The sequence below is a fragment of the Nyctibius grandis genome, chromosome 7 (assembly GCF_013368605.1).
Source record: "Nyctibius grandis isolate bNycGra1 chromosome 7, bNycGra1.pri, whole genome shotgun sequence".
NCBI classification, from domain to species: Eukaryota; Metazoa; Chordata; class Aves; order Nyctibiiformes; family Nyctibiidae; genus Nyctibius; species Nyctibius grandis.
The window spans coordinates 27,476,112-27,489,953 of record NC_090664.1 but is presented as its reverse complement, the minus strand read 5'-3'; the positions used below and the strand labels follow the sequence as shown (position 1 = coordinate 27,489,953).

General features: G+C 42.6%; 1 protein-coding gene across 2 annotated transcripts; it reads left to right on the top strand.

Annotated features, from left to right (window-relative positions):
* The first annotated feature begins 9,430 nt into the window (after positions 1-9,430).
* On the top strand, positions 9,431-12,785 carry ARL4A (ADP ribosylation factor like GTPase 4A). 2 transcript variants are annotated; one of them, XM_068404736.1, is made up of 2 exons: positions 9,431-9,688; positions 10,236-12,785. In XM_068404736.1, the coding sequence occupies exon 2, from the start codon at positions 10,320-10,322 to the stop codon at positions 10,920-10,922; it is 603 nt and encodes a 200-aa protein (XP_068260837.1). In that variant the 5' UTR covers positions 9,431-9,688; positions 10,236-10,319; the 3' UTR covers positions 10,923-12,785. The 2 variants fall into 2 exon arrangements, with proteins under 2 accessions (XP_068260837.1, XP_068260835.1); XM_068404734.1 differs by lacking the exon at positions 9,431-9,688 and adding an exon at positions 9,794-9,942.
* Positions 12,786-13,842: the final 1,057 nt, after the last annotated feature.

The window sequence follows — 13,842 nt, the reverse complement described above, 5'->3', positions numbered from 1 at the left end:
AGGGAACATCCTATCAGCAAGAACAACAGGTAAGAAGTCCACTCTAACAATCCCCTACTTTCTTGCTAGATAGTCCCAGTCAACAGTAGCTATCTCATGCACCTTCTGCTGCCAGACTCTGTCCCATCCTAGCATTTGCAGATGCACTCCAGCATCCACTAACTAAATATCCCACATGTGAGTTTCCAAAGCTTGAACTGATGGTTTTTAAGATTTTATGAGGAAAGGTGATGGAAATTTGTCCTGTATTTAAAGCAGCAAACAAGGAATCTGGCAACCTGCATTCCTTGTTGTCTGTGCATCCTTGTGTAACATCCCAAAGGGATACTCAGCAGGTAGGATCTCTTGAGACTTAGTAACAGGCTTTCACAGAATGACCTATGGTTTCAGAGGCCTTCCATCATTAAATTAGGAGGAAGGGATGCAATCATTTGTCCTCTTTAAAGCTTTCTGGTGCCTCCTTTGAAGATTCAGATTGGGGTTGCATGTACTCATGAGCTGTATGCGTCATGTATCTACCATATTACTTGCCATCTGAAATCCAAAGACTTCAAATCATGAATAATTCCCTAAATAGTCCCTTTCTGCTTACAGTATGTCCATGCTTATTTTTTCCTTACATAAAGGGGCATTATTTGTTTTATTTTCCTCTTATATCCCAGCAGTAGAGAGGCTTTGAATGGAATAAGCAAATTGGAAAAAAAATAAGATTATGTTTATAGTATCCTGCTTCTGCTTCCTAGAGTCCTGCCTGGACTCTTCCTTAATCTTCTTTCTGTGTCCTGTCCTGGTAGAGGTGTAGAGGAAGGCCTTCAAAGACGAGATGAAAACTGCAGAGCTTACCCTTGCAGAACTCAGAACTACTGGCTCTTGCAGTATTGTCTCCATTCACTGGAGTTAAGTGATGCGATAAAAATCTCAGCTAAACAATCTGTTCCACCCTGAGTTTGTTTATCCGCCTTCCTTACTTTGTTTAAAGCCTGCTAAGTAGTGTGGTGTGGCCAGGAGAGCCAGAACAGCGGAAACCTATATTCTGATAAAAAGCTGTGATGTCAACTTAAGGCTATGTAAGTATTTAAAAAATAATACTTTGTCAGGTTTTTACATAAGTAGAGTTTACAACTCTAGTGGGAACAGCTGTTAGGTGCCAGATTCTCTGAAAGAGCTCTACTCTTTTTCAATATTATGAAACTGGAATGTGTAATATGGTTTGTTTGAATCGTGTTCTCTGTGAGATGAAAGCAAAACCGATTTTGCAGAGACAGCTTTTATAAGGTCTTCAAAGTGAGTTTACTGTTGTTTCCATCCAAGAATTGAAACCTAGGAGCGTGAAAGCAAGCTTTCTGCCTAGCACACTCATGATCAGCTTTCAAATCAGTTTTCAATTGACTTAGCTTTTACACTTCAGCAAACATAGGCCTAATCTTGCATTCACTGAAGTAATTTTGAGATTTACTGTTAACTTAAAAAGAAGACATGGTGAGCTGGTAAGACTTAAAAATTCTAGCCTATAGCTGAGCAATGAGCTGAAATTACTGCTCCCCACCCACACAATGTTTGTCTTCCCTGAAACCTTGTTCTTTCATCCTTCTCTCCTTTGGTTTGTTTCTTCCTCCTTTTTTTCACCTAACCATAATGCAAGCTTGTGAGTTCCCTAGGATAAGGGCTGGTTTTCCTTTTGCTGTGTTCACATAGCACACAATAATAGCCTCAGATTTCTCACTGAAACTCTTAAGTATTGTGACTGAGAATAATAATTTTTTTTTTTCTGAAGTTTTAAAAACTGGAACAAATACCCAGTACTACACAAGTATCATTGCCCATTGTGTGTCCATGTGAGAGACTGAAACCTTCATGCAGCAATTAGGGTAGCTGGTGAAACTGTCCACGACCCTGGGGGAAAGAATTCCTCTGCTTGCACTGAAACTTTGTAGTTCTTATCACCTACAGCCAAACAACTCTGTTTAGGCTTGAGGAAAATCCAATCTAGAATGCTTAGCTCTGGTTCACATTCTGCTGACTGAAGTCTACTTTTAATACTAGAAATCAAAACAAAGGAGTATTTGCTCTTCCCACTCCCTCCTGTAAAGCTGATTTTTTTTAACACCTTTCTGATCCAAAGCAGAATTGAATGTATTGGTCAAAATCCAAACATGTTCAGGGGCTGGATGCGACTGCCACACACCTGGAAAAGCTGTAGACCTGCACAGCTGCTACTACATCATGGTTTGTGTGTGCTGCACCTTGGAATGCTGTTGGCTTGGAAGAGGGGAAAAAACACATAAGTCTTAGCTCAAAACTCCTAGTCTATACACTGCTTCGGTCCTTGCACTTCCTTTTGGACAGATGCAGTACCTGAAAGACAAAGCATAGCTTTTAAATAGGAACTGTTGCAAGCGCTTGGATTATTATGAAATAACTGGCTTAAATTAATGTTTCCTCTCACAAACACTTAGTCATAAGCCTCAGTCAGAATTTGTATGTCTTCTTCCCCTACACTCAATCAACTGAGATACAAATTCATCAAAAACTAAGCCTCCTTAGTTCTGATGTTCAAGGTGTGTTTATCTGATCTTTTCTAATTCCAGCAAATCCCAGCACCCTTATAAATGTTAAATACTTATATAATACTTAGAAAGTTCTTTAGAAAAGCAAAAATGTAATTGTATTTTTCTCTTTTCTTCATCATTACTCTGTGCTAGCAATATCGCAAGCAAACAGCAGTATCTGATATACTACTACTACTTCCATTATTATTCCAGAGTAAGGAAAATACCTTCATGTATTAAATCTAGCTATGCAGGGACAAAATAAAACAGATGCTGGCCTTGTATTTGAAATTGCGTACTTTTAATATGCTTGCAAACTGCTTCCATTGTATTAAAAGAAAAGTGATAACACTTAAAAATTGTGCAACCCTCTTCAAAAGAAGCATTGTGAGGTCATTTTAGCTGATACTGAAATCTCATCTTGATAGAATTTTAAATTATTTAGAATAACTCTGGCATAGAAAAAAGCTTGGCTTTTGTGGGGAAAAAATATTGGGAAAAATGCTCTTGAAATCAGTGCTGTAACTGGAAAGATTTTCAAATAGCAGCATTGAGTAGCCCAGCATTCTCAGCAAAAGTGTGTTTGACTCAAGTCAGTAGTTCTAGAAAAAAAAAACAAAAATAGTGTCAGAAAAAATAGTATCAGAAACTCGGGGTGGGGAACCTGTTGCTGTGGTGAATATAAGTACAGATGATCAGTACAAAACCATTGAAGAAAATACGCAATCACACATTGAACACTTCTGAATTTTTCATAGTGCGGCAGTCTTACCTCCCACCTTAGTCCTTCAGTTTGTGAGGTATCTTTCAATTTATTAAAGAAATATCTTTGCTGTTTCTTTTAGCACCAGCTGCTTAGTGAAGCAGGGGTAAGGAGACTGGAAACCAGGGGTACTTGCAACAATGCTTTCTTCTACTCTTTAAAACTGCCCCGTAACTAGTTGTATGTCTGGGTTTGGATTTTGTGCCTATAAACGTTATATAATATGAAGACAGGATCTATGCTTAACCTTTATTAATTACATGCTGCTATTAAATGAACAATCAGTATGGTAGAGAGTTTTGCGATGCAAGTCCTTAACACAGAGATGCTGTTGGGGACAGCCGATCTGCTGTTCCGTCTGCCCGCAGGAAGAAGGTGTGCTACTCGCACAACCACGCGTACAGAGAGCGGTCAGGCTGTTCCCTGTGCCCTGCAAACCTGGAGTCCCTGCCGTTACAGCCATCCTATCAGAGGATGAAGCAACCAAGATTCACAGAACTTGGAAGGTGAAGACTGTTAATTTTAGTCACCCTGAGACAACACTTGTTCAGTAAGACTAAGAACATTTACGAGCTAGCATTTTTTCAGTTAACACACCTAAGCAGCACTGAGGGTAAAACTCAGGGTGACTGTCAGTATCAAAGAACAAGGCTTTTTGTTTGTTAGCCTGCTATGTGGCATCATGTTTATTTATGAAAATGAAAGCAGTAAAATGTAAATGTTAGATTTCATGTGAAGCTACATATGAAATGAGAATAGGTTTAATTAACTGGTCTAATCAGAGTGGTAACTTAAACAGTAACACACAGTGACTCCGTCTCCTACTGCTCTAAGCTTTGGTATTTATTGTGAGGAAATAAATCAGATTTTCTACCACCGACTACTGTTTAACAATCAAAGCAAAACAATTCGTGCAGCATGTAAGTTACCATAAAAGAACTCAGCAGACATAGCAAAGATGATAAAAGGCTTCTTTGTGCAAAACATTTTGTATGTCTATTTAAGAGACAGTCTAAGAGCAAAACTTCATGTGCTGCGATTTGTCAGCGATTTCATTGTTACTGCTTATTTTCAAGGGGGTTCTCAAAATCCATGTTGAAACTGCTGTAGTATTTTACGTGGGAACTTGATATTCTTTTAGAACCATATAATGTCATCTCAAAGCCGTACTTTTTTAGCTCTAATCTTACATCTAGGGTATAGCTGAAGAGGAGGAACTTCAATTTTTAAATGTACAACCAAGCTACAGTTGGTTACTGTAATACTACTACTTACTATTATTCTTATTGTTATTACATATACATTAATATATATTACCCTAGCCGAGGCCTGCCATGTCATTGTGCTGAAATGCAATTGATTTTCTTTTTTATACACACTGAGATACCTGCTTGGTTCCCACATGGAGCAGCAAGAATTGGTGGTGTGAGGTGGCTAACATGCCTCTTTCATGAAGACAGAGGTGCTGGGATCCCATCGCTATATGCCAGCTACCCGTAGCTGGCAGTGCATAGTCCTTGCAATAATTTCATACTCCTCATGACTTCATTCCTCTGTGTTTTACAACTAATTTAGCTCCATGATGCAGCTGGTTTCTTCCTCTCCCTCCTTCTGCATTTGCTCATATCTGCTTCTGTCCTTTACTGCTCTATAGTTCTGGCTGTATCCCTCTGCATCTGCAGTCGATGGGATTCAGGTCATTTGTCTTATGTTTCACTTTTCATTTGATTTGCATGCTGCTCACAACACATGGTGTTATTAAAAAATAACTGCTAAGGTGATTAGCTATTGAACTGGATAATAAATGTCATTAGGCTGTTCTACAGAATGATGATATTTAATCAAAACAAAAGGAATATTGTGCTTATCTGGAAATTCAAGCCCACTGGCTTTGCTTTGGAAAGAATTTCTCATCTACTGTGTCACTAGATGTGGTTGTGTAACAACAGTCATATCTACTTAAATGGAATTCACCTCTAAAATGACCAGAACTACGTGAAAGCTCTGATGTAATGTCTTGCTACAGGGAACCTCTCACGAACTGCTAGCTTTTAATTTCCATGAGTTGCTATTTCCATATGAAAGATGGCTTCTTGTGAAGTACACGTGCAGCCTTGCAAGTGGATGTTTGATGATCCTTTGCGTTTCTGTTGTTACCTGGGCACTGTGAGATAGCTCCTGCAGCGCATGAGGTGATGCGTATTAAAAGGTAACCTAAGTCTCTGCGGGGTAGTGATATTAAAATTTCCAAGAGTCTTCTCTTTTCATGCTATGCCAATTCTTTCTTGGCAATGTTTCAACCTGTTTCATCATCCATATCCCTAATAAGGACTAAGTTTCACAGAGGCAGTTAATAGATGCAGCATTGGAGGCCTGGCCCTCCCAAACCTGACTTGAACCAAAATTATCCCTGGACCATTTAGGAATTAAAAAAACAATCCTATTTTATCACAGTGAAGAAGCTGCATGTTATGAAGGTGCTGCTTCTTTTTCTTGAAACACAAAGGTTTGCCCCAGGCTACCTTTTCTGTGTGAAAAATATATGTAGACTATATGTATGACACATACATAGAAAATAATATATTACCATTTACCCTGGTAAATTGGTATCAAAGAAAGCGGAGAAGGTTTTTAGCCCAGAGAAGCTGAAGTTGCAGTTGTTTTCATGAGCTAAGAAATGCTGAGCCAGAAAGAACTCAGAGACGTAGACAAGTTAGTTAGATAGGAAGTGAGAAAAGTATCAGTATGTGAAATGACCCCAACACAGAAATTAGGCACCTCCTTATTTTGCATTACAAAGTCTGCACATGGCTCCAGCCTTTTTCCATTGTTTCCTCATACATCTTGCAGTTATTTTCACCTGTCATCTAAGAACAGCCCACTCCACCTCATTTAGCTAGACATTTGAAAAGAAAGTAAGAATACTTCCTGCTGTATACCTCCTTCATTCAAGACTTCTACAGGATAATCAAAGCCTTGCTTCACCCTTACCTTCAATTATCAGAGGTGGAATGTGTCAGCTTTCTTACACTCCCACTAATTTAGACACCATTACTCCCTTCATAACACCTGGAACACCTGCCCACTCTGCACGTTTGACTTCTAAAGTAGCATGAAGTGCATGGGAGGAGTTGATCAACTTGGGATTGTTATTTAATAGCTGTTTTGCAGAAATGCCTACAGGCATTAATGAAGATCAAGGTGCTGAACACTAAGAAGACTTACAATGAAAAATACTCCCTGCCCCAGAGAGTTCATAATTCACTTTATAGGAAGTTACAAGGTGGATGAGATAAATTAACTGTAGGGAGGGAAAGAGAAGTTGAACAATCTACTTCTCCAAGCATGTTCTGGACAGTGTGGATCACTTTCATGTACATATTTACAAATACAGATATGCTCATTTTGCTGAAGACGTTAATCTCTCTCTAATCTTAAAATGATCTCCCTGATGTCATAAAACTCTTCTTCCAAAGACACACATGACCTACGAGATTCCTTCTCCACCTAGTGTGTTGGATATGCTATACTCTAGAAAATCATCAGTTCTGTATCTCTCCCTTTTCAAGGGCACCAAAATCCATTATTATGGATTATTTTCAGCAGAGCAAGAGATAAAGGCAATCTTTCTGCATTTTATGTTTAAAATTAAAATACCTGCAATGAAAGTAGGAGCTGGCCCATATCCCTCCTTGTGGAATTAATTGTAAAACATGTTACTGTAAAGCTGTGTTAAAGTGTGAACAGATCTTGGTAACAATCAGACATTAAAGTTTAAAAGTCTGTAATATCTAATAGGCTTATTTTTCCATTAAAAATAGGGAATACATAATTTTGTAGGTGGAGATAAAGGTCAATTTGATTTATTTTAGCTTGTCAAGTTTTATGAATAAATCTATTATCTCGAATAATATTCCTTAACAAGGTACTTCTATCTGGTTTCCACCAATTTTAAATTACTAAAAAACCACCCATGAAATAATTAAGATCCACTTTTACTGTCACTATAAATGCCCTTCTATTACATTGTATGCTGTGCAGTTCTTCATGCTATGCAAAAGTAGTGTAAAATACTGCCAAATCAGAAACCTTACTAGTTGGCCTTAGGGGTAGTAACTTACCCCTACTTTTCCATAGATGTAAAATCACTTTCCTATACAAACAGGCCACTTCCTCCAAAGACAGTCATCTGCAAGATCAGGATGTAAGTAACTAATAGAGATAAAAGCAGTGAAATATTAATCTCAGATGTAAGCAAATGAGAATTTTGCTATTTTTAGTAGGACTATAATGGGTATCTTAACACTTTAATAACATGAAAACTTGCCTACAGCACACTATGGAATTTTTGTTGCTGTACAATGTCCTTTTACTATGAAGTTACTTCTTTTATACATCATAATTCTTTGTGGTTTAAAATATAAAGTACAATGCTTTCAAGGGAAAAGCAAATGATTGCCAGAATATTCTTAAAAATTCATCCTTTTTCAGCAGCCCCATCAAGAAATTTGAAAGTCCTCTACAAAAAAAATGCAACGTTAATATTGAAAATGTCACCTTTTCTCTTTTACTGGAGCCCAACTGGTCAAAGAGTTGGATGACTGTGGTACAAAGTAAAGAAAACATACACTTGGAATGCTAGACTGAAGCAGCACAGTGACTTTAACTAGCAGTTAAACATATCCTTTTATCAAAAAAGATTGATTTATTTAATTTTTATCTAACTAAGGGTTATAGATGAAGACTTTTCTAGTATGCCCTGTTCTGAAGTCAGTATAGCTAATCCTTTTGTGTGCTATTGGTATTTTACACTGAGTTGGTGTACATCCAACACAGGCAGGAGTAACCACGTACATTGCCACAGCTGTATAAAAACTATAGCAGCAAATGCAGTAACTGAAAAGAGTTGTAGGAAGGAATATAATAATGGAGACACAGCAAGAACATCTGAGACAAAATACTCCTCCAGGCCTCCTCTGGAACCTGTGTGCTCTGGAAACAGTAACATACAAAAACGTCTTATTAGACACTGGTAATTAGTTCTGACTTTGAAAGACTTCACTGCTCAGATCAGGCTCAGGTATTAAAGTGCAGAATTATTTAACATATCCTCGTGCTGTGGGAAACCTTCCTTGTAACTAAGCTAGGTGACATTTATGTTCATTCAGACTTGAGCACTGCTGCTATCTCTACATACCAGGCATCTAACAGGACGATTTCATCCACTCAGTTACCCTCTGCTCCTCCCGGACTGTTCGCCTGCTGTTTCAGGGGGACAGGCGAAAGGCAAGAGTACGGTAAGAACACACAGCCGGGCCTGGCGTCTTGCACCACTCACTCTTTATTTATGCAACAACAGCAAGAAACCCCGCTCACAGCACTGCCCTCCCCTCTCACTTCGCCCGCATCAGTGCCTGCAGATGTCCCAGGTGGCGGGGGCAAGGCAGCCAAGGTGTTTTTCCGCAGCCGCCGAGGCACGACGGTGGCGTAGCGCCTGGGATACCTGCTGCGTCACTCCGACAGACCAGGAGCTCTAAGGCAACTTATGGAGGCTCCGACAGCGCTACCCGCCGTCCGGGGCACTTCGCTTCACCCGGGCCTGCCCAGAGCCGTCCCAGGGCGCCGCCATGCCGGCAGCCCCTCGGCGGTCCGGCGGGGCCCCGCACCTAGGCCGCGGCGGGTCACGTGGGCACAGCCGGCGGAAGGCGGCCCGCGAGCTGCCGGTTTGAAGCCCGTTGCTAGGCGACGGGAGGGCGCGCGGCGCCAGCGGCCGATGGTAGGGGAGGAATAACGCAGAGACCGGGGTAGCGGAGCGGCCTCAGCGGTGCCTGCCCCGCGCCGGGAGGCTTTCCCGGGGGCACCTTTCAGCGGGAAAGGGCGGACGGAGAAGGGCGTTGCCGCCGGCCCCCCCGCGGGCTGCGCAGCCCGGCAGTAGCGCAGATGCGCTGTGAGGCGCCGCCGAGCCGCCTGCTAGACTGCTAGGGGGCGGGGCAGGAGTGATAGCACCCACATCCAATGAATGCACGTGCCTCCGGCGAAGGGGCGGAGCACTAAGGCCGGCGCGGTGTTAGCGCCCGCCTGCTCTCCGCAGGGGGTGAGAGGCCGCCGGTGCCGGCCGCCCGTTGGCGCACGGGCCTGCGCGCCGTGGGCGGAGGGGGCGGCAGCTGTCCCCGAAGGGGCCGTGTTAGGCAGTAACCCCGCCCCGCGGGGGGCGGAGGGAGGAGCGGGGCCGCTCAGGCAGGGCGTGGGCGGAGAGCGGGGCGCCCCGCCGTTGTGGAGGCCGCGGCCCCTTCCCCGGCCACACTCGGCCCAGCGTTTGGTTGAGGACAGTAGAAATCGAGTTCTCCGATGAGTGGCCGGTGCTGCCGGCCAATAGGTGAGGCGGAGCACTCCTTCCTCCCCGCCCCCGCCGTGCGGTGGAGCCAATGGGGAGCGCGGGGCGGGGCGCGCGGGGCTAGGCGCGGGCTGGGAGGTGCCTCGAGCCGCCAGATGCGGGGGAGTCGCGGCAGCTGAAGCAGTAGCAGAGGCAGCACTGGTGTCGCGTGCGGCGGACGCGGCGCGTGGGCATGGGGTCGCGAGCTGCTCTCGCCTCCCCGCGCTGAGGGACGTGCTCGCCGGTGGGGCCAAGCGGTAGGCGCGGGGCGGCGGTTGGCGGGTGGTGGCGGTGGCGGTGAGGGGCGCAGGTGCAGGTGCCCGGCGAGCTGCAGTGTCGGTAGCGGCCGCCGCTGCGTCGCGGGGCGGCAGAGCCCGCTGGGCCAGGCGGGGGACCTGTGGAGTTCCGCGTCGTGCTGCCTGCGGCCGCCTCCGCAGTCGGGGCGGTGGCGCTGGCCGGCGCGTTGTGGCCGCGAAACCCCGGCCGAGGCGGAGGTGGTGGTGGGGGGGGATGATCAGCCGTGGGCTAACGCCGCTGGTGTCGTTGGCAGGATCGGAGCCCAGCGCGGCGGCGAGCGTAGCCGTGGGAGCCGGCCCCTGCTCGTGGCAGCCTGCTGTCACCTTACCTTCTGGCAATGGGGAATGGACTCTCGGACCAGACGCCGATCCTCTCCAGCCTGCCTTCTTTCCAGAGTTTTCACATCGTCATCTTGGGACTGGACTCCGCTGGAAAGACGACCGTGCTTTACAGACTGCAGTTCAATGAGTTCGTCAACACTGTCCCCACTAAAGGATTTAATACGGAGAAGATCAGAGTGACGCTGGGGAACTCGAAAACGGTCACTTTCCACTTCTGGGATGTGGGCGGCCAGGAGAAGCTAAGGCCGCTGTGGAAGTCGTACACAAGGTGCACCGATGGCATTGTGTTTGTGGTGGACTCTGTCGATGTTGAGAGAATGGAGGAGGCCAAAACAGAACTTCATAAAATTACTAGGATATCTGAAAATCAAGGAGTGCCTGTCCTTATCATTGCTAACAAGCAGGACTTGAGGAACTCTCTCTCTCTTTCTGAAATTGAGAAAATGTTAGCAATGAGTGAGTTGAGTTCTTCGACTCCCTGGCATTTGCAGCCTACCTGTGCAATCATTGGAGATGGACTCAAAGAGGGACTGGAGAAACTACATGATATGATAATTAAGCGAAGGAAAATGTTGAGGCAGCAGAAAAAGAAGAGATGAGTTCTGTTTTGACCTTTGTATTTTAGAGTAGTTACGTGGTCAAAATTTGACGTAAGACAGCTTCCAAATCCAGTCCTGCTTGTTTGGATGCCGTTAAGCTTAGTTACGTTAAACAATCAGTTGCACAGCCTTGCCGTGTGGAAGGCTGTGCAGTTATGGAACTTTTTTTTTTATTTTTTAAAAAATACTAGTCTCTTCTGAGTTTTATGGCTCTGCGTTATTTCAGAAGCCCTAATAGATGATGTAATACTATCAGGAAATGGATGGGTGGGTATATGTGACATGGATCTCTGAATAGCCAAATAAAATGAGCGTTTTCTGCTTAGTGTTGTATTCATATGTTTGAGGGTGCCCTCTGCAAGAAATTTGCATTGAAGGTGTTCTGTGTTTTTAAAATTCTAATGCTCGTAAGTGGAGTGCTTAGGTGAACGTTATACAGCTTTAAAAACATGTATGGAGCTAGTAACCCAGTATTTCGAGAGGCTGTTTTTTATCTTGTTTGGGGATTTCTATGAAAGCTTGGCTACGTGTGTAGGTTTTTTTATTTGGCACTTTTTGAAATTGAATAATGTTCAGTTCAAATACTTGAAACTTAAGTGCTGTGGATTCTTAAATTGATAAAAGAAAGACTTTTTGGCAAGTAAAAAATGTAAACAACATGCTGGAGCATGAAAAAGTGGTTTCCCAACGTATAGGATGTTTTTGGTATGTAAGGTTTTTACTCTTTAGAAGTAGCCATTCATCACTATACAGTGCTAATCAGGTTTAAACTGTTACTCAAAATTAGTAATTTATTTCTGAATGATGAGTATTATGTCCTCCTACTATCAAGTTAAAGGTAAATTAATTGTAGTAAAGGAGCTATAAAGAACAACTCTGGCTGTTGTGGTTCTAACCAGTGCAGCATTCTTAGCTCTGCTGATGACTTTTCTGGCAATAGAACAAAATTATAATGAAGTAAAGACAGAGTTAAAATTAGCAGAGCACATCCTGTATCTCTCAAAAATACCCCATTTTATTAAAGTGGTATTGCTATGTCACTTTCAACGTATCCTTTTTTTATCGTGACTTTTAAAGTATTTTGTGGTTAGGAATGTAATAATGCTTTATACACTCAAACATTTGACACTGCCGCGGGTGGGGTGGGGGGGGGGAGTGGGGGAAGAGGATTTTCAAGACGGGCCTGTGTTCTGCTTTAATTATGCTTTAAGCTGTTCATGTTTACAGAGTGTGCAAACAGTGTTAACTGGGCAGGATAGTGCTTGATGGAAAAGGGAGGGTAGTTTTTCCTACTGGTACAGGGCTTCAAGTGACTCTTTAGATACTTGGCTAGCAATTAAAAGGGCTAAAACAGAGCCTGGATTTTTAAGACTAACTTTAGTGGTGCTGTAAAAATTAATCAAAGTGTTAGATTCTCTTTAAATTTTTGTTGGAAATATCAGAGTTTAAAAAAAAAAAAAAGTAAAAAAAAGGCAAAATGTATTTCCTCCTCTTACTGAACCAGCAAAGTAATACATTTTTCTTACCTGCTGCCATGTATCAGGAGGATGACAGCTATAAACCTGAATGTCAATCAGTGTAACTTAGGTTTAAAAAAAATAATCAGACTTTTTAACTAGCAGCTGTTAGTCCAGGAGGTAACCAAAAATGCACTTTAGTGTCTTCAATAACTGAAAGTGACAGCTGTTTTTTTATGGCATCTTGGTCCTTTTTGAATAAACTGAAGTAGCTTCCAGTGGAGCTTTTATATGTTGGTTATATATGTACCTGCACTGGTGACATTGTAAGTCACTTACTCAAGTAATGTCTATATTTATAGAAATGTGGATGACTTCTTAAACCTCAATAAACAATTCAAAAGAAGCCCTGCAGAGAGAAGGTGTCTGACTTGTACTGCAGCAGTATGTTCTCATCAACCTCTGTGCACATATTGATTCTAGTGACAGTAGAGCTATTTCTGTTGAAAACCAGTCTTATAAACATGGTGAGGCTGATAAACATCACGGTGTTATGAATTGCGGGTATCTCATTAAAAACTTTAAATCAATGGCATGTCTGTATGTTCACAGAAGAAATATTAACTGCAGTGACTCCTTTCTGAAGCGATGGATCTTGCATAACTCGAAAAATCTTTTATATAGCTGAACCTGTTTTGTGTTACATGTAATGTGTAATAGGTGATGTTGGGCATTTATCACATGTACTCACAGGTGGTACTTGATTTAGTATCTTCAAGCTCATATATCTGAAGCTCTCCGAGGGATTCACGTGTACTTAAGCCTTGGGTGAATTTCCTCCTCGGATTTAACAGCAGTGAGTAGAATGTGGCAAGAGATACAGAAGCTTCTGATTAGTTTCAGGACCCAAACATAGACAAGACAAATCTCATTTAGAAGCCTGCAAATCAAAATTGCTAAGTTTGAACAAGAATATCCAAACCTATCTCTCAAAAACCTCATATTTTCATTCTGTTTATGTAACTGATAGCACATCAAAATGTAGGTTACTAACAGTCAGTCTTGAGAAAGGGCTATATTGGTGATGCTGAGCCCTATGAATTTGGGGTGTAATGGGTATAATCTGGCTAACATTTTCCTTTCTATGAGGTGCACAGCGCTACTAGGATGAGGAAGGTGAGATAACAGGCTGGCTCTTTGCACCCAGTAAACAAACTGTACAATACCAAGTAATCATTGCTTCATTTTGAGTATTCACTAGGCTTCTATTGGGAATAGTTGAAAAGGCATCCTGCTTGAAAAAGTCAACCGTATTTTTTTCTGCATATTAAACATGCTAGTGTTTATCTGGTGACAGTCTCCCTAAACTCTTCTCTGTATAAAAACTTCAGTGAATGATTTTAAATACAAAGACATGACTGATCTGTACTCTAGCACTCTGGAGGAAGAAGTGAGAGAAGGTG

Coding starts and splice junctions, on each gene's coding strand:
- ARL4A (XM_068404736.1), top strand. CDS start 10,320: ATGGGGAATGGACTCTCGGACCAGACGCCGATCCTCTCCAGCCTGCCT.